A 27815-nucleotide genomic window follows, 5' to 3' on the forward strand; every position below is an offset into this window, starting at 1 on the left:
AGCGTTGATTGATAATTCTTTAAAGGGGACATATTATAAAGAATCCACTTCTACAATGTGTTTGAACATTTATTTGTGTAACCTGAGAGTCTACTGACCCACAACATGTGAAATAAACCCATCCAGTCCTTTGTTTGTGGTCTGTATGAGTCTTACAACACAGAGAAAAATGTTATGTTTCAAATGTGCTCTCCTTGTGATGTCACAGTGGAATTCTGGTAAAAAAAATACCCCTTGTATCTCCACCCATGGACTCCACCCCCAGCCTAGAACAAAACTTTTGCACAGGTCAGCCATTTTTATTCTCACTAGCAAAGGAGTGATGTCTACTGTGAAAACTCAGGGGGGGGGGGCTCATTGCATTTAAAGAGACACACACACCAAAACTGAGCGTTCTGAGAGAGCTGGTTTATACAGGGTCACAAACCTCCTCTGGTGCTTGATTCGTGTTATATTTTGACCAAAGCACAGCACAGATGTTTCATTTAGACCACAGGGGGACTGTTTGAAAAGGTGGAGGAGGGGGATAATATGTCCTCTTTAATGTAAATTGAATACATTGAAAAACGGCCACATATTAAATGATCAGCCAGTTTTGTGTGTCATGGCTTAAAATATTAATTAATGTAGAAATATTGAACATAGTCCATCCCCTGTTGTTTTGCTTGTGACTTAAGTCAGTAACACACACACACACACACACACACACACACACACACGCACCTCAGTGCTGTGATCACAGGACATCTCTTTCTTTTGCACATTTAAGACAAGAGCAACATACATTGTGTTTGGTCACAGGCTCACAGAGTAACCGTGTATTTTAAAAAAGGAGAACAAGATTATTAACGGCTTTGACGTCCCAAAGATTTCTTTGAAGACGAAACAAAACAAAAAAAAAAAGGTATGTACAGATAAACAAAGATGTCATCTTTCCTCCTGGGACCGTGAGGACGTCTGAGCCAGCAACAGACCTCTCCTCTGGGTGCGTCGACTACAGTACAGTCTGACAGCACTTATTCAATACGGCAATTATTAAGACGACAGAGGGCAGGTAATGATGTGCCGTGATTTGTGTTCCCATTAACCTAAATTATGCACCTTTCTCACATCCGTCCTAATGGATCACAGCGCGATGACGCCCCATTGACGTCACGTTTTCAGACGATCCGCATTGCAGTCGCATGCAAATGTGTACATGCCGGGCTTTTTGTGTAAATGTGGAACTTCTTTTTTATTTTATTTTTTTATTATTGCATTTTCTTAGACAAATAAAGAGTAAACAGAGGCAGTAATAATGCTCATTGGTTGTTGAACTAGTTGCCGAGCCAAGCTGTGAAGATGTGCATAACTCCCTCAGCCCCCCCAGGGACCCTGTATTTTCATGGGCCTGCCTCTGACGTCAATGCTCCGGCTGTCCTGTGGATTGTCAGAACAGACTATTCAGTTGGGGGGGAGGGGACTGGAAGTCTCTGTGGTGTGTGTGTCTGCTGCATGTGATGTGTGTGTGTGTGTGTGTGTGTGTGTGCTTATGTGAATGTAACTATGCCTTTTGTGTGTTCATGTTTGTGTGTGCTCGCATGTGATCTGTAAATGTTTGACTTCTATCTGGGGCGTCTTTGTGTGTGTGTGTGTGTGTGTGCGCAGCGTGCAAAAAGCTTGTACAGTGCCTTGAATCAGAAATGTGCTTAAGTGGATGAGGTCTGTAATGTGGGGTGGGGGGGGGGTGGGGGGGGGGGGGGGTGGGGGTAGGGGGGGTAAGGCTGTGTGTGAACAAGCACACACACGTCTGAAGATGTGCAGCTCTCATGTCTGGAGACAGAGGCCGCAGTCATCAGGAGGATGTTTGCTAAAAACAGCCGAGGGGGGGGGGGGGGGAACAGTTAGCATGGCTGCTGAACACTTCACTCCTCACTCAGCTGTTGATCCTCCAGCAGACGTAGGTGAAGTGAAGCCATAGGAGCCGTGTGCATCACCCACACACACACATACACAAACACACATCATATACTAAAAACAGAGGAGATTTCATCTTCTTTCATCATCACCTTTTTTTGATTTCCATAAAATTTCCTCCGTAACACACATGCTATCCATTCACAGATGGATCTGGGATTTGGTGGCAGGGTGATGTTGACAGAGAAAGGGGGAGCGTGCTGCCTGTCCAAATTGATACAGATCAAGCCGGAGACGGCCCTGGTGGACACTTTGAGGTTTTCTTGGGATCTGAGGGGCTCTTCGTTCATTTATTGCAACTGTATCCAAACAAATAAAAAAAGATACAGTGACGCAGGTTTAGCCGCAAAAATCCCATCTGGTGACCTGCCTGCTGCCTGTGCTCTATTCCCTGCAGTAAGGGACGACGGCCATTCTTTCACATCCTTAGATTTCATCAGATGGAGCTCGAGCTAGCTCTCAGATAGCCTCAGATTAATTGGTGCAAATTCATGTTTTTTTGTAATTCTTTAGGATTCAGAAGAGACATGTTGCAAACAGGTATTGTGTAAACATGGAGACCAACAGATAGACAAAAAGTACAGCTACCTGCACGCTTTAATATCGTTTATTTATCACCCTTCATATCATTATAGAAATACTGAACAATGTAATCACACCTTATATTTTACTCTTATCATGCAGTGAGTTTATCCTGTTGTATTTTCTGTATTTTTTCACTTTACACTGAACTGTATATTGCAGAAAGAAAATATATTTTAAAACTCTTTTTTTTCTAATATTGTGCCGCACTAGAACTAACTTCAGTATATTCCAACTCCGCATTATTTTGTAGGAGTGGGATGAGATGGTAGAGGAAGAAAAGCACTTTAAACATGTCACCTGACGCTCTCCTTCAGAAAATAAACAAATCTAAAGACATGATCATCATCATGACACGATATGATACACTGTATTGTCCACACACATTTAGCTGCCTTGACAGAAGCATTAATACAAAAAACAATAAAAGCGAACAACAATCCACATTCACATGAAAAACACAAACAATAGAAAGCATTCTGCACATTACTCCTATTGCACAAGATCTGCATAGATCACAGCATGATAAGTAAAAAAGACAATAACACCATAATGCTGTTACACAACCCATACACCCTCCAGCCTCAAGTAAAATCGTTTTAAAAAGTTAAGGCTTATTTTGGGGCTTTTTATGCCTTTATTGTAGAGACAGGACAGTGGATAGTAGGGCTGGGAATCTTTGGGTGTCTCACAATTTGATTCGATTTCGATTCTTGGGGTCACAATTTTGATTCAGAATCTATTTTCGATTTTTCTGGATTCAAAGTTTATTTTCTGTTTAGTACATACATCAGGATCTACTCCAGTCATCTGTGATACTCGTTAAATGTCTTGTTGCATTCTACTGAGATAAAGAGTTAGCACTTAGCAGGGAGTGACTGATTAGCCCAAAAAATAAAGATTTTTGGAAGTTATGAATCTGTTTAAAATCTCAGAAGATAAGAATCTTGATTTTTGATCATAAATCAATCAACTTTTTTCCCACCCCTCGTGGATAAAGTCAGGACTCAGGGAGAGAGAGAGAGTTGGGAATGGGATGCGAGAAAGAAGCCACAGGTCGGATTTGAACCCCAGCCACTCGCTTGGAGGACTTTAGCCTCTGTACGTGGGGCGCTCGCACTAACCACTAGGCTTCCAGCGCCCCCATAAAAAAAAATCCTTATTGATAAAGAAATCCTCAAAGGTCGGAGTCAAAGTTCTGTTGTTGCCAACCAGAGATGACAGGCAGCTTCGCAGCAACCAGCCGAGTATCTCTAATAAAACGCAGCTCGCTTTGTGCACTTAAAATAGTACATGAGACATCTGACAGCCAAAGACTTGCCTGAGTCTTTCCGTCTCTTTCTTGTGTGTGTCTCATATACATCTAAAAGGAAACACATTTTTAATTGTGAGCTGGGGCTAAAAATACAGCCGTCTGTGTGGATCAAACCAGGACTGCTTCAGGAACCATTCATGCTCCTATTTGTGTCAGCCGTTTGGGTTTTATTTCACACCAAGTGCAGCTAATCTAAACACAGTGGAAATATCAGTTTGACAGGTCAAGTTACTTCCTGTTATGTAATAATTATTCAAACAATAAGAACGGGTCGCTTTCTGAGCTTCTGAGCTCAGCGGATCAGGAGGGTTCACCGACGGGTCACAGACAGAGTCGCTGCATCCCTTGTGATCTTCCAACGTTTCCCCTAGAAGTTCTTCATCCTTAACCGTCTCACATAAGCCCATAAACTCGCAGTCATGAACTTAGCAGGGAAGAGTTTTAAAGCATTTGTTTTCTGTCCAAATTTCCGTGCATATAAGCTACTTAGAGTGAGGGAAGGAAGCACAGAGGTGAGGCTTGAAGGAGCCTCATAAACTGACGTTTTACTCATTTCTGCTAACAAATGTCCGACTTACTTTATTTTCCTTATATGGGTTTATTATTCAAAGTAAATATCATAAATGTTATTTAAAGGCATTAAAGGCATGGGACTCCTATTCTTATTTGATTGTTTGGGATCAAAATTGTCTCAAAAGCGTGTGTATCCATCCTTTAATAAAAGACATGCAATGTGCTGCATATTAGTTGTTAAATTTCACCTTTTAATGCCAAAAATGTATTCATCCTTTCATCTGGAATCACCGGCATTCAACGTCTCATATATTCCTCTGCAACAGGAATAAAAGATTCAGACAGTGAGATGCACGCGCAATCAAAAGTCATATGAGTTACTGCATGATGCAGGTTGTTTCCTCATTAACGGGCTGTTCTCATCGGGCTCAGATTAAAGGAAAAAGCGACGGTGTGAGTCAGAGAGAATCTGTTATGTTATAGGTGACCTCTGGATGGACCAGCTGCTGAACAGGAATGCCAGAGATTGATAGCGCAAATGCTGACGTAACCGGCGGCCACAGCTCCCACACCTCTCTCTCTCTCTCTCGATATGATCAGTATGTAATACTGCGGCTGGGAGGAAGTCTGGCACGCTTCATGCTGTATCATGTTGCCGACTCAGAGCTGTTTAGGTGCACTGTGGGCACTGATAACGCCAGCACACATCTACAAAGGTTGGCAGAGATAGGAAGCTCACTTCATTAGGCGCTTAATGTGGGATCCTCACTCAGACAAAAAAAATCACATTCAACAGGAATCATTCACAAACTGAACCCTCTGTGTTCTGCAGATTATGTTTAGTTTTCCAAGTTTTTGGCACAAGTTGAATTACATGTTGGGATTGTTTTCAACTATAAAATTCCTGTAAATAAATGATGAGTCTCTTATTATCGTAAACATGAACTCCTAAAAAAGCCCTAAGGCAAAAACTGTGCAGTTAACAGGAACTATTTGTTCCCATACAGACGTCAGAGACAGCTCAAACAGAAAGTGGAAGTCCTGTGATTTTCGTGAAACTAAAATAGTCCTGTGTTCGAGTAGTTCTGTGGTTTTACATCGACAAATAACATCTAAGTCTGTGGAAGTGATTTTCAGCAGTCTTTAAAACTGTTTGCTCAGCTTCTGTTGTTTCCAGGGTTTCTCTTCCAGTCAGTGCAAATGTAAAATGTTCAAATATGTAACTCAAATGTGAAGATAATTAGATTTCATTTTTGTTATTATTATAAGGTTATAACTCCAGTGAGCATGTCTAAATATTTCAGTTGCTCTGCATATGTGCAGCCCTTAATGTGCAGAGTTAGGACTTTGCTGAAAGAACGGGCTGCATTGATTTATCTCTTCTTGCCAATTCAAGGCAATATTTACAATTATAATTTATGTAAATGTACGACTGAGTTAGCCTGGTGAAATAAATCAATTGAATACATTCCTTTTTTGTGAGTGCGGGTCTCTGCAGATATTTGAAGTCAGGAGCTGAAATATCATCAGTGAGCCAAAAAAAAAAAAAGGCAGAAAGACAAATCTTATTTTCTTCAGACAAAAGAAGGTCTTGTAAAAATCTTGAGCTAGATAAAAAGAATTAGAGCTCAGTATGATCGATGTTTATACTCTCCCCGCCTGCTCTTCCACACTTACAGGCACATTGGTTCTGCGTTTTATGAACACTATATAAGATTTTATACACATAACATTTGCTATTTATGCCTGATATGTTGTCTCATTGGAAACTTAAGGTTGTCTTTTTGTCTTGCTTTATCACAGAGGTTCATCTGAAAGAAGCTGCTTCTTCAAGAGGAATTACAGTATTTATATATTTTGACTTGCAAGCACCTAACTTATCTCTCCCCATTATCCCTTTTAAGTCATAGCTGAGGAGGTCAGAGGTCAGGGCACCTCAAGAGCAGGAGGCAATGTACTGTAAAAAAAAACACACAGAGGTATGATCGGTCTTCCATTAACCAAGGATCAAAATACTCTTTGATTCAATGCTTATTTTCATAATAGATGTCTGAGTAATATTTAAAGGATCTCAGTCCAGTTACATCATTTTCAAAAGGGGTGTACCACAAGGCTCCATCTTGGGACCACTTCTTTTTTTGCTTTTTTCCGCAATTCTCTGTTTGCATGTTAGAGAGAATGCAGCAGTTTACCTGAAAGTTATAAATGATCTTTGGTAAATATGTCCACAGTGTCCTGATCACCTTTATGCAGATGACACTGTTGTTTACCTGTCAACTCTGATCACAAATCACAAATACATGATTCCTTAAAGTCTGATTTTAAAAGGTCCAAAACTGATTTATATATATATATATATATTCTATAGAATAGGAAGAAATGCTTCTGCATGGGGTTGGAATAAGACACAGTCTGTCACATTCCTCCAAATTGTTTATTAATTTTAATGATGGGTCTGTGTTTGAGTGAGTCAGTGTGTTAAAATATTTGGGACTCTGGAACGACCCTGAGCTCTCTTTTAAGCCACATATCGGTTTTGTTACTAAAATAACGTATGGTTGATTTGTTTTAAGGAGTCCAAAACACACCACTGCTTCACCTGTGAATATCTTATTTGTGCTTTATATTTTTTTGTAGTCTATTTCTGGTTTTATTCTCTAGCTGAGAGCTGGGGTGGAAGTTGGGGCGGTAGCATTTGTCTGTCTGTAATTGTAGTATATGTCTGATAAATATTGCTGTTTGTATTTGGGTTTTGACCCCCTTGAGATAAGATGCCGCATCTCATCCTTTAATAAATTGAAAAGCTTATCTTTTCCGTGATTGGCCGTGACAGTAGACGCGCCATTGCTTGGTCCAGCCATGCTTTAAATTTGGAGGCTGTGGTCGTCTCCTTCTTGACCACTGAGTCGTGGTTCAGGAAACAGCAGCTTGTCTCCGGAGGGCGCAGGGCATGTGGCTCTGCCCCCTTTTACGCAGCCAAATGCAGGAACAGGAACAGCAGCTTAGCAGCGTCAACAGTGCGCTCTCCAGACGCGTCAAATGCGCACTAAAACACCGGAAAATAGGCGGATTTATCCTTCAAAATAAAATACGGTTTTTGTTGAGTTGTTGAACAAATATCAACTGGAGAAATAAAGTCTTCGGAGGTATTATTAAACACTGAAACTTTACGAAGGTAGGACCTGTTTAAAATTCTCATCCCGGGTGTTTTGAGTTTTAAAATCATTCTAGTAATATGTCATAGCTCATCAACCATGCCATGTGGTCAAATGTGAACAGACTATGGGGCCTGGTTTGGCTTAAAGATACTACTGAAAAAAAATCTGTTAAGTTTTTTCAATTCTGGCAGGAAAAAAAAAACTCATTTATCTTCCTGATCACAGAAACCGATACGCGTGTGGGGTTTTATTTTGAAGGAAGTGGTGCTTGATACATTTGATTGACTTGACACTGGCGCGCTCATATCTGTTCCTCTCTCTCCCCCGTGATTGTGTGTGTGCTCACTCCCTCTTTCTCCGTGTCGATGCGTCGTCGTCTCCGCTCCTCCAGTCTGCTGCTGCTGCACATCCACAACGGAGCCACCACGCCGAGGAGGCGGGCCCGACTGTAGCTACACCTCGGCCAGCGGTGCTGGGTCATAGCGCTGGTGGAGGGTGGGGTGGGAGGGGGGGCAGCACTCTCTGCTCTTCTTGCCCTTCCTAAAGCGTGCACAGCCTGAAGGCACTGAGGACACCATCACCTCAACGCCGACTGGAATAGTTTTTGGATTTTGGATCAGACGCTCCAAGTTGCAGCTGCAGAGGCGCACTTTTCTCCGGGGCTCCTCTCTCCTTCTGCCTCTCACAGTCCGAAATGGAAGATGGTCCGTCTTCAACAAGCTGTTTCAGAAGGTTAACGGACTGTTTCCTGGGTGCAAGTAGGTATTTTTGACAAACACTTCAACACTAAAATCATCGCTGAAATTTAGGCACAATTTTAAAATCTTTGCTTACAGTATCAGGGCAGCAGATCGCGAAAATAACACAATTTTCGGTTCTGCAGGCGTAAGTAATTTACCCATGTGTCTACCCAACTTTATGAATGACAGAGTGAGAGCAGATTTAAATGGGTTATTTAGCGGCGACAAGGCTGGACTGCAAACTCGAGAGTGTCTGTGTGTCTACGGGGTTTTTGTTTTGTTTTGTATACAATATTAGAAGTTTATGATTTGAGTTTGTCTCGGCTTGGAGTCGGTCCGGACCCGGTTTGTAGCAGCAGGGACAGCCAGCAGTGCTGCAGTGAGACATGGGGGCATCAAACAGCGGAGAGGAGTCTGCAGCTTCTGCAGAGGGGAGACGATACTAATCAATGAAAAGACATCTATGAATAAAAATGAAAATATAAATGAGAATTCAGCATTTTTTGTAATAATAAACACAGTAAGTTTCAAATGTTTTTTTTTTATATATAATAATAAAGCTGCAAATACCAATCCATTCTCCTACATCACTCATACTTTTTCTTCACTTTTCTCAGCACAAATCATTGATTATGTGAGCTGCAGTTTACAGCCACAGTTAAACATTATTATTATTATATAATGATTTAACACAGTGAGACTTATAAATGTATATATTGTTTTGTCAGCCACCACTACAAAAAAACACCCTCTGCCTCCGCCTGGAACCACATTTCTCTTGGCATGCTTGCACCCCTCAGTGATGAATTGTAAAGTCCTCGCTGCAGATTTTTGGCACTTTAACTGATTTTTTACTTTTAGTATCCCTGATATTATGGGAACATCTACTTTAGGCTTTAGGGTAATTTATTCTGTTTTCTTTATTTATTTAGGCAGAGAAAGAAGGTATAAATAAGACAGAAGGAGACTTGTAAATGCTCAGGTGGGGCAAAAAAAAAGAAACACCTGAAGGCTTGTTAAAGGAACCCAACTAATATTAAAAAGCATCTGCAAAGTTTGTAGCAACATGCTGTACATGCTAATTTGGACATTCATAGAAAATGTAAAAGCAGAAAGAGAATACAGTCACTTTTATAAACTCTAATACATTGCATTTAAATTCTGCCCTATGAGGTAAGGTGAGGTGAGGTAACTTTATTGGTACCTGTAGATTTGGTTTACAGTGAGTGAGCGAGTCGGCCTCCTTATAAACACAAACCATAGACACAGGATAAAACATGATAAACAGTGCTCAATGCTAAAGAGAAAAAGCCCCCAGTAAATAACATTTAAAGTAACCCATCGGTAAAATAAGGCAAGTGAATGAATAAAAACAAGATTAAAATAAGATTTACCACCAGAGAATAAATCATGGTGATTACAAGCAAGGTAGAAATGAGCCATCAGTAAAAACAAGATCACATAATAATCAATAAATAAACTCAAATGCTCCTCAAACATGGCTGCTGCATTATATCTGTCATAGTCACTAGTTTGGGATCTTTTTTAAAACCATGGAATAAGAAGAGGGAGAGCGCTGACTCTCTCTTTGTGTGAAGTCGTGTCAGTTGTTTCAGTGGCACCTCGCGTGACCTTTAGTGGCAGCTCTGTAATAACAAGTTAGCAGCTCGGGGGCCTGCGACAGTGAAACAGACGCCAAAGAACACACATAGCAGTAAACTGCAGTCATGGAATGTATTATTGAGGTACAGTATGCACGGAGGTAACCCGCCCTCGTTCTGACCAAAGAAGGACACCATTTTCACAAACTTTTAAAAGACAAAACAACAGTAGAAGTCAGAGGGCGCTAACGTTGAGTAGCATAAAGAAAGATAAAATGGAATAATTGGCCGTTTTGTATTGTTTTAGAAACGATTGATTGACAAATCCAGTGACTCAAAAAAAAAAGGGAATCCTTTACTGTCTGCTTCCTCTTTGAGTTGTAATTGTCATTTTGTGTTTGTGTCATTGCTCACGTTCATGCTTCCTGTTTCAAATCAGAATCAGGTTTTCATTGCAAAGCCTTTTTTTTGTTGGGTGCTTTTTTGGCAAAACATAAAAATCATTAAACAATAGAGAGCGATGCAGCAGTACACCCACTGTCCAAAAATGTGTCTGGGTTTAAATGTGGGATAAACTTCACACACTGTCTGCCTCTTTACTGGCTGGTTTTAGGATTAGATAATAGTCTTTTTTAACACATAAAGAATAACAAAGCTAAACACATCTTATCTGTTTCCTACAAAAAGAGAAACATGTGATGGATCACTTTAAACGCCTCTGACGCATGCAGAGGAAAGGAGGACGTGTTTTTTTTTTAAAACAGTGTTTTGTTGTCTGGCCACTTCTTGTTTGTCCTTTCATGATTGTTTGTCCTCTCTGGAGGGGGAACCTGTTGATGGATCGTCCTCCCCTTGCAGAAATAGACAGCATGTCTTCTCATTACCCGCTCCTGCAGTTCAAAGCACCGGGATAATTCAGCCGTTTGTCGCCTCATGGTTAGGGGGAAAACTTACAAGTATGTGTGTGTTTGTGTGCATTGTTGGTTTGGAAAGTCCTGGTTGGTATCGGTGGGGGGGGGGGGGGGGGGGGGTCAGTCTGGGTCAGCCCTAATGTGATCTCTCAGGCATTTTCGAAACCTAATTGGCTGTCGATGAATTGCTTAACTCAGTGAAGAAGGCCGCATTGTCAGGCAGGAAGAGCTCACACTGGACACTTCCTGCCCCGCCGCATGCCCTCTCTCTCTCTCTCTCTCTCTCTCTCCCTCACAGCGAGGGCTCCCTCTCTCTGCACCGTCGCTGAATAAATACAAATACGGGGTTGCTTGATATGAAAATTCAAGCTTGATTGAAATTTGAAATGGCTATAAAATTCCAGCCTGGCTTGAACACCGTGCCAAGTAGTTTCCTCTTTGTGATTTCTGTGAAGTGTTTATTTCAAACCAAAGAAAAATTAGCTTGTTTTGCAGTTTGAATCTTTTTTTTACTTTTCTGTCTCAAGATCAGAGCAGGAATTGGACATGTGCCAGGGTGCACAGTGCACGATCAGAGCAGCGAAACAGATGACATTCCCACTCGAGGCGTCCGTTGACCCCCCCCCCCCCCCTCGTCGGCTTGTCGTGGGTTTTGGTATCTTGAGGGGATGGGAAAAGGCCACATGCATGTAGATCTCTTTACAACTTGTCCTCATGTCAGGGCTCATAAAAAAGTGGAGAAGACGCAAAAGATCTGTGGTTCTCATTATACCGGTCCCCCACTGGAGAGCGGCTGCAAGAGTTCAGCATCAGTCCAGATGTTGAGCGGGGAAACACAACCCCGCATCACTGATGTGGCCCTGGGGATGAGAAGGAGGGGGGGGGGGGGGAGACACAGATTTACATCAAACCTCAGGTTCAATGCTGGCTCACAACTGAACATTTACTGTGAAGTCCTTTCATTAAACCTGCACAGAATGAGGACACACATTATTTACCTGAGTGAAGGAACAGATACCTGTACAGGGGTAAAGTGGAAGGGGTGGGACAAAAAATCACAGCATCACCGCATCACTCCTCATGACTCTAAAGGTGTCAAAACATCCAATAAATCCTGAAGCTTTAAAAAAAACCAGCAGATCTTCAGACACATTTTTAACCAAAAGCTGCCACCAGAGAAAAAGAGAGAGAGAGAGAGAGAGAGAGAGCGAGAGAGAGAGAGAGAGATCACTGTTTGAGTTTCTGTTTTTTTCTCCTGCTGGCAGCACTCATGACCTCACTTTCAGAGCGCTTCTAACCGGTGCTTAGTGTTGCTACGTAATGAAAGTTAACCTCAACCTCCCTTAGTATTGACCGTTATGTGATTTAGATAGCTTAGTGTTCTTAATATTTTTTTTATTCAAGAAAATGTCCCAAAGAAAACAATGTGAATGAATCGTGACCTGGACGTTGTTCCCTCAAATCGACGAGTCAGATGAGTTTCTCCTCCGCCGTTGTTGTTGACAAAGCTGATATCAGAAGTCCCACATCTTCTCGATTCCTTGCTTTTGATTGGTCGGTGAGGGAGAAGTGACAGTAACTAGCTGTTCCAAAATCTGAGCTGTTTTTAAACAAGAGCGGTATGAGCACAGCCAAGCAAAACTGTTTTGGTTTTGTATGCAAAATGGGCGTGGCTATCGCAAAAAAAAAAAAACAGCCATAGTGGAGAAAGTGGACATTGGAGGAGGTGACAGGACACATTCAGTGCATCATATCCCATCACATCGTATTGTATCTTATCCTGAGTAACCCTGCGACTCCCGCCCCATAAATTAGAAATACAGATTGATTTTTTTTCAGTCAAATAAAAGTCAACAGACTCAGAAACGTCCTCACTGATGACCTTCTGAGGGACGTCTCGATCAGCAGCTGTTCTGCAAAATGAACCGGACATAATGTCATATTTAGGAGAATTTTAAACTTGTGAAAACAAAGAAACAAAGGACCTTTACTGTGCTCTAATGTGTAAATCTTTTGTTGTTGCCATGGTATGTAAACTTGTGTCGACGTTGTTTAATCTTCACTAGTTGGTATTTTAACCGCACTACACTCTGTGCATGAGAGTTTGGAGTTTTTTAATCTTGAGTGGCCGGTGAATGCTGACCTGCTTTGTGTCTGTCACTGCAGCCTGCAGAGTGTGACCACACTATTAGGCCGTGGATCAAGGGACATGCCTTATCTACATCTCAGCCGGCCATTTATAGCCCCCTACCCTTTACGTCTAATGACCCGGACCATGGAGGTGGAAATAATGCAAATTGCATTTCCATGGAAATCTCTCTCTCTCTCTCTCTCTCTCTCTCTCTCTCTCTCTCTGCGAGGTGTTTGTTTTTGCCATGTGGGGGCGTGTCTCTTGAGGTGATGGGACCGCAGTGAGAGTCCAGGGTGAAACAGCATTTTTCTTCACTTGACACCTTTTCACTGACCTCACCCTTGGCTGCAGTGGAATGTGGTCTGCATGTGTGTGTGTGTGTGTGTGTGCGCGCGCATTCACCTGTGTATGTACACACACACACACACATAGCCGGGTTCAGCGGCTCGGCGTTAATGAATAAATGAGGTGAGCGGAGGGAGAGGAGTCGAAAAGCGTTTTCATCTTCTGTGTCGGCCTCTTTCTTCTCCTCCTTCGCCCGCTCACTGAATGTCAGCGTTGGCCGCTGTGCTCCCGCCCTCCCATAGATAAGATAAGAACCACATGCTCTTCCCACCTCCTGGCAAGGGAGTCCCAGGCGGACCTGCTGACGCACGCACCCCCCTCCCCCCTCCTCCACCTCTTCTTTCCTGCCTCAGCCTCATGTCAGGAAAGTGAAAAGTAGTACCTTGGCAGCTTGCCCTTGACTCTCTGCCAGAGGGAGTGTGCTCCAGGAGAAGTGGTCTTTTCCCCCTTTTTTCCTCGCTCGTGCATTTTTTTTTTTCATCTGTGCGTTGCAGCGGAGGAACATCATGCTCGCTGAACATCAGACACTGCCGGGGGGTCGGCCCTCTGCATGTCGACATTGCCTGACCTGAGCGCGCTGTAGACTCACCTCTGCTCAGGCAGCATCACAAACAGATAGCACACGGCTAAACGAGGGGAAAGAGATGAATGATGGAGCTGCTGGTTGTTTTTAACAGCTCTTTAAATTTTACTTCATCTGAGTGAGTTTAAGATTTAAAAGTCAAGCCACACTTTGTAACTCTCCTCTACTGTTAGCCATCAAAGCTACAAAAACTATTACATAAAGACGGCTAGCCTCACACCTTTAATCGATGACCCCGATGACTGATGGATGTTTACATACATTCCCAGTTACCTGATGTTTCTTGTTTTCACCAGGCTGTAAACCCTATCTCCCCTCAGGGACGATAAAGTTGCAGTTGAAGTAATGTGACGGGTTTGTAACTGACTATGAAGCCGCCTCAGTTGAACACTGACGCCTCTTAATGACCTCTTAATGAAAATTAGAAAAATGAATTGCCCAATTTCCTGAATGACGCAATTAATATCATCTTTATACGACACAGTGTCCGATTTCTTTCTGCGGTCTCCTGGTGGTAGAATCGTGTTTTGGTAGAATCAAGATAAGGACTTAACCCCGGATTTATGAATTCAGGATTTACATGCACAAAAACACAAAAACAGGATTCTTCAAAAACCTGATCAAAACCGGGATACTCAAGTCAATTCCATGTAAACCCAAGTTGATTATAGATTCTTAGCTTCTGCATCACTGCTGTTTGTGTGCATGTGTGTGTGTGTGTGTGTGTGTGTGTGTCTTTGAAATAAATAGGTTGTGTGTTGTCCACAACAAAAAAAAACACAACCACCTACTAATTATCCATTACTATAAAAAGTAATTTGACGGATAATCGATGATAAAAATCAAGATTTTCTAACCAACATTACAACGAGTTCCTCGTGGGGCCGCTCCGGGTGAGGACCTTGTGATTCCTCTTGCGTCACACAGAGGTTCATATCTGTTAGAGAAACAAAAAGAGGAAGCCGATCAGGAGTGGAAGGCATCATCAGGGAGGAGATGACAGTGACAGAGATGACGTTGTGCAGGTTTGAGTGTCAGAAGGTGAAATGAGGACGGACTTGTGGAAACAGAACGAGATGAGAAACTTGCATGAGAGAGGTTTTCTTTCCTCTTCTTACTCTCTGAAGGATGTCAGAAATACTCTGGAGGCCTTTTCCCCTCCTGGGTGTCATGGATCATATCTGACCTGCAGAACATCGCGTTAAGACTTGTGACTGACTTGGTATCGCTCATCAATGCCGCTGCTTGTTTCTGCCGCTGCTTGTTTCTGCTCTTTAAAAGCTGTTTCACCGATCCAAAGCATGAGCAAATGTTTATTGAAAGCACATTTTTATTATACGAAGGGGTGAATTACTTTACAGTTTCAGCATCTCTACAAGCCATTTACTTTTCCATATAAAATCACACCATGCCTAATTGATTTCCTTCATAAAAGCGCTCGTAAACTTGGACTGTAACTTGAAGAATGCACCGTTTAGGAGCGTTTTGATTCCTTGATACCACCATCTGTGTTAGCAAACAACAACAGATACTCAGCTCCAGTCGTCTGTGATTGCATTCCCCGTCGAACAGGAGCGTGTTCACTCTGAAACTTGGACGTGCGATGCAGACAGACTGTGACCGGTTTTGGCCTTCTCTAACCCCCCCCCCCCCCCCCCTCCCAGGGTGTGGTGGTGTTCTGTAGTCAAGATAAGTGTTATGCAACAATACCTCACTGCATGAACTCAGGATTCAGTTTTTTTTTTTTTTAACGCAGGAAGCACAAGTCTGAGTCAGGCAACCCAGATCTCTGCCAACTGGGCTGCAGCCGCTCACAAACACGCCGCACAGCAGACCGCTTCCCGCCCAAATGATGCTCTGAACAACTCACAGCTTTACAACGATGAGTAATGTAACTTACAGGGACGATATGTAGAATTTTATTAGAACATTTCCACTAAAATATCGTAATTCATTTACGTTGAGTACTTACATGACCTCAAATATTTCCAACAGTTGTGAAAGCCAGAGAAATCCTTCATTTTATCGTTGCAATAGGACGTGTCTATCCTGGCGGTTGCCATGGCAGAGCTGCCATGACGCATGTTTATCGTTGCCATGGAAACACCAAATGTCGCATTGAAGACGGCTACATAAGGAATCTCAATTCATTAAAAATGGACTAAACCTACTGTATGTTACATATATTTTTTGTTGGTTTATTTGTTATCTCATATTTCCAACAGTTATCATGCGCCGCCATGACAGAAACTACATGTTTATCGTTGCCATGGAAACACCGGACGTTACGTCAAAGACAGCTGCATAAGGAAGTGTGATCTCTGACTGAAAGTTGCCGTTCTGCTGCTGTGATAAAAAAAAACATCATGTAAATTATACTCGGATACATCAACTCGTCTGTAAACACATTCTCTTCCTCAGGTCGGTTTCGCTCGGTTGTCTTGACTACGGTCAACATGGAGTTCATTTTCGTCAGTTGTGGGGAGGAGTAGCAGGAGAATCACTCCCATGATTCCCCGGCAGCCTCAACGTCATCTTTTTGTTTTTGTTTTGATTGAGAGCCTCCTGGTTGTGGAATTTATATGTGCATTTAAGTCCAATTTAAAAGTTCTTTACATGCGTATATTTGTATTTTATGCTTTCCTCTTATCGACAAGGTAACAAAAGGAAGTGGTCGTTTTTACCACTCTTTATTTCTTTCTTATCAAATCTATATTTTACATATAAAACTGGATTAAATACATCACCTTTTATGTGTACTTCCAGTTTGCAGCTTCTGAATTATTCTACTAGCGTCGACATATACTCATCATTTTGTCAAATTAGGGACGACGTGCCTGCAGTGCAGCAGCTTTTCTTCAGCTAACAGAACACTGAAAAATGTAGACCTCAGAGAACAGATCCCCTCTTACAGAAGGATCAAGTCCTGGCAGAGGATTTGAAAATGTTTAATGTGACAAGTGGGAATAGTTTAGTTTGTACATCTTGATTTATTTACGCTTGACGTCTTTGCTACGATCAAATCTGAAACATTTGTTCCTCGTCTCGATGACGCCAGCGTCTTCAGCAGCTTCGGGCCTGATGGGGAAGTCAAATAATTCAACCAGACAAAATAGAAGAAAAGAAACTGTGGTGACTTCCACTGTCCTCATTGACTGGGTGAATGCGGTTCCTGCAGGAGGTTAACCATTGTGGAGCGCAGCATGTGGGACAGATCTGGCTGCGTCTTTGATGGAGCCGAAGTAGTCGCCGGATCTGGACTCTGACGTAGTGACGCTTGAGTGTCACTGCGGTCACATTAGGCTGAGCCACGACCTGAAAGATTTCAGAGGATGGTCTGCGAGGTTTGCAGGAATGCCGAGAAAAAAAAGTGCCATCAATCACCATCACGCTACAATAAAGTGGCTGTTAGGTCAAACCAGCTTTCTTTTTCCACAGAGCTTTAATGGAGATTGATGATATTTACATTTTTGACTTTTTCCAATAACCTGAGATTTCTTCATTTTAAACGTGTACATACATACGCTGTGTATTAAACGGGGCAACAGCTGCCTGGGAGTGAAGCCAAAATATGTAGAGCTCCCCCTGCTGACTGGCTGGGACATTGGGTCATCAAATACACCTTTGTCAAACCCACAGTCTGTCGTTATGGTGATGCCAGTTTATGTCTTAGTGTGCATTTTTGGGAGTAGTTTAGTTTTAGATATTTGATCCAAAAAAAAATGCAAGGCCAAGTTTGAACCTGGAACCTTCTGGAGGGAATACATGAGGATCCTGCTACCACACCTCTACTCCTTTGATTCTGATTTTATGTAGAGTACAAAACAAAACTGGACACTTTTATCTGGATATCCGGGCTGGTTTGCAGAAATCCAGACTTCTGTCCATAATCTGTTGAGGGATGATTCTCATTTGTGTGTGCAGACAGAATGCTCTATGAATGCAGACTTGACAAATGCGGCCTCCTTAAACGTAAAGGACTTTTCATAGACGTGAGTGACCATGCTACAAATTGACACAAGAACCTGTTTTGCTGGGGCGCTCTTAGCCCAGTGGTTGGTGAGTGTACCCGTGTGCAGAGGCTAGAGTCATCAAGAGCGAGCGGTCCAAGGTCAAGTCCTTGTGGATCCTTTCCCGCATGTCAGTCCCCATCCTCTCTCCCCTAATTTCTGACTCTATCCACTGTCCTGTCTCTAAAACAGAGGAAATCCTGAAACAAATCCCTACCGTAATGTCAGTAAAATAATCGCATTTAGCTCTACGATCTGCTAATGAAAGTCGTCTGAGCCAACCTTCACAACAGGGTCCTAAGACGCTGACTAGACTCTTCTCCTCTGTCGCCCCCCAGTGGTGGAACCAACTAACAAACTCCATTGGATCTGCAGTGTCCCTCTGCACCTTTAAGAAAAAGCTAAAGACCCAGCTCTTTCATGAATACCTACTAACTTAATGATGATGGTCTCCATATTATTGATGATGATGATGATGGTAATGACGATGGTTTTTGTTTGATAACGACGACTTATAAGATGGTTTCTATACTGATTAGAGCTCTCAAGAACTGCCCTCAACGTTGTGCTTTGCCTCTGGTCACTTCCTGTCAGCACCTGTGTGTCCAATCAGACTCAAAGCTGATCGTTTGCTCTTACTGACATTGTTCCTTTTTTTCTAGCTCCTTGCTTGTGTTGTTCTTACTCTCTGATGTACGTCGCTTTGGATAAAAGCGTCTGCTAAGTGAATTGTAGAATTTAGTTATGTAACGTTCTCAGCTGCAGCGCGATGTAAGGGTAGCGTTAAGGGTCAAACAGAAACATTTTTGGCTTTTGAGAGTCGTGCTGCGCTCTCTTACTGCTACTAGGCTTCATGGATTTCCCCCGTTTTTAAATTTTTGTGCTATCGTGTGCTTTTTAATGGTGACCACAGGGCTTGTACGCAGAAGACCATGTTATCGTCTTATAAATAAAACGCCCGCTGTTAAATTCTAATCGCTGCACTTTGTCTTTGCCCCGCGGAAACAAGACATTTGACTATTTTTGTTCATGTGCACACATATGATTGCTAAATAATTTTTTAGAGCCCCGTCGACACAAAACCTGTATTCATAAATTAATACAGCCTCCTTGTTTTCTTTTTTCTTCATCGCTGAGAGTGTCACTAATCACAGTGCCCTCTTTGTGTTACAAATAGGACAAAGTCGTAAGGCTCTACTCCTCCCTGTGTGTCTCTCCGTCCCCTGCAGCTCCCTCCACCACCCCCCCTCTAACCCCCTCCCCCCCAGTAACTTTCTCTGATTTATTAAGCTGTGTGCTCGATGTGCGTCAGAGCTGGCCAGGAGTCTCGTGAGGCGTTCCGCTCCTGAAGATCTGTGTCTCGTGTCTGGACAGCGTCAGACCGCAGCGTCCCCCCCACCTCCCAAACTTACCCCCACCTCTGTTTGACTTATTTGCCTGCAACCACAAGCAGCCTGCTCGACCCAAACACACACACACACACACACACACACACACACACACACACACACACACACACACACACACACACACACACACACACACACACACACACACACACACAGTGAGCAGATGATCCAATAGAAGCAGAGATCAAATGATTCTGGGTAAATAGATAAAAGGTCATAGATACGATCAGACGGTTTGTCGGAGTCAGGAGAAACTTTGAATCTGAAATGAAATAAAAGTTTGTCCTAGAATGCAAGTTTTAAACACTTTTCTATAGACGAGCAACAGTTCTTATATAATACCTGCATCTCAAGAAGGGGTGGAGTAAGAAATATTGGGATACTTCTGAGGACATATCTCATCATGAAGAATCGTTTTCACATCTGCACTCCTGAAAATATTCTAGATTATTTCAGGAGGAATGCTCCAGATATTCTCCTGACCTGGATGTTCACATTTTCACCTCACAGCGGGAGACTATCCCTGTTGTCCACACTTCCTCGCCACTGAGGTGGAGGTCGGAGCAGGCCGTGCATGAATGAGGGCGCCGGTGGTTGTGGGACGACACAGTCCGATGGAGGTGGCTGGGCGTCAGGGACGTCAGGTGGTAGTAGTGTCAGATCACTTCGCTGAAGGTTTGGGGGTTGAGCTCCGTCTACTCGAGAGCTTGGCTTCTGCTGCATATCGGTCTCTTATTTCAGAATTTGTTAAAGCAAAGCCATACTTGCACGGGACCTCTGGTAATGTGGGAATGACCCCCCCAACATCAGTTAGTGGTGCAGCACACCGAAAGAAAATACTTTTATTTGCTCAAATTTACTGACATTTCTGATTTAAAAACCTGAAGGGGCTGCATGACAACGCCGGTAAACAAAGCGCTGCATTCCTCTTTTTAAATTCTAAACATAAAGCCAGTGTTGTGCCTCTCTCAGTTTGCAGGCGCCTGAGCCTTAGCGTACACTTACTTACTGCATTTGATTTGAGCCTGTTGAAAGATAGAAAATGTTCCTCACCGCATGCAGGAAAAGATGTCATCTATCTAATTACTCTTCAACATCTGGATCTACTGACAGATTTTTATATTGCTCTTACTGTAAATGGCTCTCCATGGAAGTGGAAGTAGGTTATTAATGAAGACTGGACAGTGTGTGTCGTGGTTCACTGAGATTTATCTGAGTCGGGGAAGGAAGATTTTTGGGTTTGCACCTTTTGCTTGGAACAACCTGCAGTCTGATTTGAAACAGTGGTGAAAAGTCTTATATACAAACTTTGTGTATGCAGCTGTTTTAGCTGATGATTGTCTTATTATGTAATGTGTACTCACTGTCTGAGTTTGAGTGATTGTGTTGTTGTGTTGCTGCACTTCTTGGCCAGGTCTCCCCCTGAAAAGGTGATCTCTGATCTCAATGGTACTAACTTGGATTTCATTAGTTGCTGTGGGCCGCTGAAGTTTTGGTACAAGTTGTGTTTTAGTTTATTTTCTTTCAGGTATTGTCTTTGTCGCCTGCTTTATGTCCTTCCAGCAGTCACACGTCTTTGCTGCACCTGCATCTCAACGGTTGCATATCATTTTGGATTTGCATTTTCTTGCAGAAGAAATTATGTGAGATAAACTGACTGAAGTCTTGAAACACGTGTGAGTAAAACTTTCCTTTGGAGACAGAATTTGGAGTTTAAAGTCACATATTCTCCTCCTCCTCCTCTTCAGTAAATAAGTCTCAGAGCTCCTCAAAACATGTGTGTGAAGTTTCTTGTTCTAAATCCACTCTGATCCTGTATTTGATCATGTCTATAAACCCCTCTATTTCAGCCCTGCTCAGAACAGGCTGTTTCTGTGTCTGTACCTTTAAATATGTAAATGAGCTGTGTCTGACCACGCCCCCTCTCTGGAAGGGCTCGGGTGTACTTGGTGCTTTCTCGCTCCATGTCCTATTGTTTACGGTGAGAAGGCAGACTCAGAGGGCAGAACAAACACCTAGCTGTGGGAGTGTCACCCACCTGGGGGAGGGGCACATTTTCAAGTAGAGAAAATGGAGTGGAGCAGGCAGAAGACGGAGAGGATGGACTTAGCTCATCATTGGGGGGGGTTGTAGACAGACTAGAGACACATGTTAGAGTTAGAACAACAGGGTAAAATTTATTTTGCATATCAGGTGACCTTTCAAACAAATAAATCACAAAATTAGTTTTTTGCAGCATATTACAAAATGTATAAAATCACTTTTAAACAGAATTGTGATTGTTTCGTAAAGTCAGGTCTTCACATTCAGCTCTGTTAGGCAAAAGTCTGCAGCCATTCACCGCCCTGATTTCATACAGGATTTCAGTCAGACGCTCCGCTGAGTAATATTTTCATACTGTGTCCGTGTATGTTTGTGTGTCTGCCGGCTCAACACATGCCTTCCAGCTGCATGTCCTCCTGTGATTCATCCTCAAAGGGAGTCTGCTCAGATGCTGCTGATAAGCAGACGTTTTCGTGAGAAAGCTTCATAAAAAGTGATCGCGTCTGTTGAATAGAACAACCTGCCTTATCGTCCTTATCTGATAACAGATTCCTCTTTCTGTGTTCTGAACCACAACATGCTAATCCAGCGCTGCTGTAAGATTTGTTTTCCTTTTTTCGAGGAATTATTACGTCTGGTTGCATTTCATGTCCGGTTCAGTTCACCGTCTCCATGATGAGATGATGGTTCACGTGTGTGTGTGTGTGTGTGTGTGTGTGTGTGTGTGTGTGTGTGTGTGTGTGTGTGTGTGTGTGTGTGTGTGTGTGTGTGTGTGTGTGACCTCACCATGATGGTTTCCTAGTGCATCGTGACGGCCTCTCAGACGCCAGCGGCTGTATTAAAAACAACTTTCCCTCAACGACGGTCTGGCAAATGGCTCTTTTCCCTGACAACAAAGACAGTAAACAGCAGCACTTAGCGAGCTCTCAAGAACCTAATTGCCTATTAAGCACAATCGAGTCCTCCTTTATCCCGCTGCCTCTGTTGGGGGCTCCAATCCCTGGAGACACAGCTTTACAGTAAACATAAGTGAGCTAGCCTGGCTATCAGAGAGCTGGAGCTGGAACCTACACGCTGCTGCTGCTGCCGCTGTCACCTCACAGCACAGAGCAACATGTGACCTGTGGCTGTTTCTGTGCATCAGGAACAGTGCTCACCTTAAATAGCATGTTATGAGACACCTGATCTTGCAAGACACATTGGCTATGACAGAGTTCAAATTGATTGGTTGATAACATAAAAATATAAATATCTTGGTGTTTGACTTAAAACCCATGTTGACACGTTTTTGTAATTGAAACTATGACTGAGATTTCTTTTAGAAAAATTATTTCCTTTATTTCCGATTTAAGATTTTGGATTTGTAAACGGTGGGAACAGATTTACAAATGGCGTTTTATTTTTTCTGACCTGAACCTTGCAGGTTTCCATGTTAGATAAATAACATCGGAACGGTTTTCTCAGAGTGTTTGGTTGAGATTTATTTTTTCCTGGAAAGGCCGATATTTGTACTCTGAGATCTGGAGTTACTGAGATTTATGTCTGCACACAAAAAAATCCAGAAAAAAGAAGACCACATTAATGTCTTAATATTATAACTGTTTATATGCTTGGAAATTTTATTGAAAATTCCTGCACATATGCTTTTTAATTTTATACATTTTCCAGTTTTAGCCATTTTTAATTTCTATTTTATACCTCCTAGCTTTTTAGGATTTTAGTCCTCTCCATTGTTTTCTGTTCCAATAAATGGTGATGATCATTTTATGTTTCTCTCCTTCCTTCTTGTTTAGCATTTTCAGAAACTTTATTTTTTTGCCATTGACATATTGCATCGTCATGATAAAATCTGATAACATTTGAACTAAAAGGCATTCTGTGTGTGTGTGTGTGTGTGTGTGTGCACTCCTCAGGCTTGACGGATGAGAAAGTGAAGGCCTACCTCTCGCTGCATCCGCAGATGCTGGACGACTTTGTGTTGGAGAGCGTGAGTGCAGAGACGTTGGACAGATGGCTGAAGAGGAAGACCAGCAGCAGGCCTGCAGGTAAACCCGCTCCCACACACACACACACTCCCACACACACACAACACACACATGCTGCAGCTCTCTGGATCATTGTGACTCAATGATCGGATCAGTGGATTTCAACATATTGATGTAGGGTTGTCATTTCTTGTAATATTTTTGCTTTGGTGAAATGTTTGTTCTTTTTTCGCTCACATAATCCCCCTAAGGGTTCCTCAGCTAGGCGACCACTAATTCAGGCTTCACGGATCTCTGCAGCCACGTCAACTGTTGCTTTTATTGCACTAAAAAAAAACTGAAAGCTTTCCCCCTTAAGGAGCCGGGGATAACCAGCGCCGAGGCCGGCTGTGGTTGAATTTATTACCCCCGCCATTTGCAGAAGAAATCACTCATCTTCACATGTGTCTCCTTTAATCGTCAGTGTGTGTGATAGACAGAAGACAGGGAGAGGGGGAATGGGGGGGCCTGTCGAGTGTTTACGGGTCGTTAGATGTGTGTGAGCGGGGGCCGGGGTTGAGTCTGTGTGCCGTGCGCTCCACACACATCGGGCCTGTTTCTCAGACCGACCGCATCCATCAAGGGCCCACAGAGCTGGCACTCCGCCCAGTCGAGCTGCTGACGTCAGAGGCGACCTCCAGAGACATGCAGCCTGCTGAAGGGGGGCCCAGGGGAGGGGCAGGGATGGTGGTGGTGGTGATGGGGGAAAGGGGGGGGTGTGCTGGCTAAGGGTGTGGGTGTGTTGAAGTGGAAGGGGGGGGGGGGGGGGGTGGACTAGCGGGAGATGGTTTTGTCACATTTTGGAGCTGCTTTCAACATGAGGTCTGCAGAGATGTACATTTCTCTGCATTACAAACAGTATGTAGTATATACAGTATAGGTGCATGCATGCATGTGTGTGTATGTGTTGACGGGTATCAAACAGAAGCCCTCGTGGTAATCACTCTCGCTGGCGCCAATGAGGGCTTGCTGATTTCATTCATGAAGTTCAGGGCGGTGCAGAGGAAGCCGTGCAGCGCTGAAGGATGATTCATGAATGTCATCGCAGAGGCAGGAAGGAAAGAAAATTATTGGCTCATGTTTCAGTTTTCACGAGCCATGAAACTGTACACTGCAAAAAAGTCAAATCTTATCAAGTGTATTCCTCTACTTTCTAGTCAAAAATATCTCCTTACACTTTTAGTATTATTCACATCTGAACTGCTTACAATTAGAAAAAAAAGATCTGCCAATGACGCAAACTAAATCCACTTGTTCATTTTCTTAAAATAGGGTTCAATTTCAGAAATCTTATCAGGTAAGTTGCTGGCTGCATTGTTTAGAGTTATTGCATTGTTTCTCCTCGATGTAAGGCTCTATGCAGGAGCCATGAATGATTATAATCCGTGGTCACTTATATAACTGAGAGGTTAGAGATGTGTTTATACTTAATTGCATTTTTGTTAGCTTTTTAAAATGCTGGTTTTGTTATCGTGTTATTGCTGCGACTCTGAGCTGGATGACATGGATGATGTCATCAGGAGGCAACGCTCATTGTGAATATAAGCATTGGTTGACTTGTTGTGTTTTCGGGGTTGGATCGGGAGAGGCTGAGAGTGATTGAAGTCGTATTAAGTGAAAACCTGGGAATCTTTGTGTGTCGCGATTCGATTCAGAATCTGATCACGATTCAAAAAGATTCTGGATTCATGATTCAAAGTCTATTTTTTTATTTAGTACATACTTCAGGATCTACTCCAGTCATCTGTGAGACTGGCTGAATTCTCGCTGCTCCATTTGTCAGTTAAAGTCTTTATATGTGATTTTTCACTCTTAAATGTAGAAATCAAGTATATCCTCTGAAAATAACTCTGTGAGTCATGACTGTCTACAATGGGTGTAACACCCGAGTCCCACTGTCTGTGATGTTTTCAGAGTTTTCAGAGTCCTATCTTCACTTTGTTTACATCGCCGGGACAGCCGGCTGACTCCTCCCCTCGTGTATAAAAGTTGTTTAATTGAGGGACTAGAGAAAAGAAGAATAACATACTGTACTCACTGCTTAACTGTGTTTCTAGATCACGCTCATTTCAGCTAAATTTACATGCAGTGTGAAGATACCAGCATAATAAAGATCGCTAGCATTAGCATGCTAACACAACAATGCAGCGCCAGTTGTTTTGGTTTCATGCTGGTGCTCAAGGGCGACATCTGCTGGATCAAAAAATCCAGCCTTTAAAGATTCAAAGCCTTTAAAGAGCTTTGAAAAAAAAAATGATGGAAGTTATGAATCTCTTTCAAATCTCATCTCGATTTTTACATAAATCGTTTTTTCCCCCTCTTCTATTTTACCTTCTTGCTGTGATGATAACTTTTATAGCCACATTATTTTTATCAAGTTATAAATTCGTTGTGAAAAATTGTCGACAAATCTTTTGTAAGTCTCTCAGCGAGGGATGTGAATACCTCGCAATGCAATGCGAATGAATATCAATACTAACATGGACGATTTAAATCAATTTGACAAAATAAATATTTTTACTACAGATGGAAATAAGCCACTTGCTAAATCTGGAGCAACCATCTTCTAGTTTTTCTTTGTGTAAATGATCGATGTCATTGCACTCTGATAAATACAATAAATTAAATGAAAGTAGAATTTATAGTTCTCCAGAAAAGATGAAGCACTGGTTGTTTGAAAAGTCTGCAGAGCATGAGGAGCAGGCATCCCAGACATAACTGAGCCAAAACAAAAACAGACATGAGCGTTCTTTATGATGGAGGACAATTCAAGCTGGTTTCATGTTTCAAAAAGTCGATTCTTCAGTTACCTGGAAATCCGTACTAACAGCTCACTGCAGCTGCTTTAAGTGCAATAACATGCATTAAGGGAGTGCAAACTTTATCGCTGATCCCCTGGTAGGTGTAAAGCTCCTGGTAAAATGGACGCCCACTTCTGTTTGATGGGAGAGGAAACACAGCAGAGGGGGCGGAGACAGAAAGCAAAGGATGCATTAGCAACATCAACGGCAACGTCATTAAACTGATGGAAGAGTAAATCACAGACTCGGACTACAGTAGTTATACTGTAAACAATAAATATAACGTAATGATTCCTGGTGTGAAAGACCTAGAGCTGACCCCCTAATGGTTAAAATGGGTACTGCAGTCTAAATTCTAAACATCATAGAGAGCTGTCTCCCCCCCCCCCCCTCCTCTCTAGAGTGGATGCTCACTCAGGTCACCATGTGGTGGACTCTGAAGCTTCAGTGTTTATCCAGCTCTGCATGGGTCTGTAAACCTTTCTGTGTTCTAACCTCTGTCCATTTTTCAAAAGCATCTCCAATATTGATCCTAGTTTGAGCACGTTTCTGCTCGTGGAGCTTATTAGAAACATGCAGAGGCTTTTTAGGTCGGGTACAATCACTTCTATCTGAACCACTTCTCTTGACCGCTTCCATCGCTGCAACACCTGTTGACCTGATAACTGCTCTCATATCTGGCAAACCGAGGGGCGTCCAAAACGGCCGTGTGGGGGCGTGTCTTAAAACTGCCTACCTATTCTTTCTTTAGCAGCCAGATTCAGAGACCTCTTTAGCTCTCAATATGCCACATTTCGCTCTCTTAATCGATCTTTACATCACATCAGTGATATCACTCTTTAGTCCACTTCCTCTGATAGATCTCAGCTCGACTCCTTTCTGGATGAATTTTACATGTTTCTCTGCTCTTTTGAAAGAAGCAGGGACTTAGCTGTCTGTATTTATAGGGACAAAAAGAGGCAAACTTACTCTAAAGAAGTATCCCTGTGTCTGTTTTTGCAGGAACACTTCTGAGAGGTGAGATTGATTTTATGTTTTGCGAGCGAGCGAGCAGCAGCAGTAGGTCCTGTCATCATGTGATCGTCACTGAGATAGCCACAGTTTCCTGGAAGCATTCCCTGCAGCCTGTCCCGTTCTCACTTATCATGTGATGGGATACATTGGATTACATAAATCAGTTTTTTTTCTGTACACATGCACGCAAGAGTGTCTGTTTGTGAGAGCTTGTGTTGCAGTCTGTAATTGCTGCAAGAAGCTCCAGATTTGCACACGTGTTGTTGCGTTGAATATTTTCTGTTTTTGCTGTATTGCTTCATATTGTTGCGTTTATTTGTCAAGTTTGGGCTTTTGTTGAGTCATCAGAACATTCACCCCCTGTACAGTATCTGCCGATCGAAACATGAGCTAATCACACCTATTTGTTTTTTTGAACCAGGCTGTAAACATGTTCATCTCTGCTGTAAAAACAGGCTTTTTTAGAATGGGTGTGTATGTGACTTCCTGTGCTTCTGCAGCCAGCCTCTAGTCGACATTTGAGGAACTGCAGGATCGACTTCCTCTTTCAACATCCGAGGTTACTGCTTGAATATTATGTACTTCACAAGAATGAAGTAGAAACTCATGTAACCCCCCCTGTTAAAAGTCTGCAGTAAGAAGGGACTTATTAGACTTTTAACAGACTGTTACTCAGCAC

General features: G+C 42.6%; 1 protein-coding gene across 8 annotated transcripts in view; it reads left to right on the forward strand.

Moving 5' to 3' along the window:
• The window catches only part of pde10a (phosphodiesterase 10A), a 72812-nt gene that overhangs the window by 17219 nt on the left and 27778 nt on the right, over positions 1-27815 (forward strand). For 4 of the 8 annotated variants that reach the window (XR_002278603.3, XR_002278604.3, XM_020653475.3 and 1 more), the window contains exon 2: positions 23211-23342. Coding sequence is in view for 4 of the 8 variants with exons in the window: in XM_020653475.3 (XP_020509131.1) it covers positions 23211-23342 (132 nt within the window). In the remaining 4 variants the exon portion in view is untranslated. Of the gene's footprint in view, positions 1-7878; positions 8283-23204; positions 23343-27815 lie in introns of those variants that run through there. The other 4 variants (XM_020653482.3, XM_020653483.3, XM_020653478.3 and 1 more) reach the window with 3 other exon arrangements.

This window comes from Labrus bergylta, chromosome 10 (assembly GCF_963930695.1).
Source record: "Labrus bergylta chromosome 10, fLabBer1.1, whole genome shotgun sequence".
NCBI classification, from domain to species: domain Eukaryota; kingdom Metazoa; phylum Chordata; class Actinopteri; order Labriformes; family Labridae; genus Labrus; species Labrus bergylta.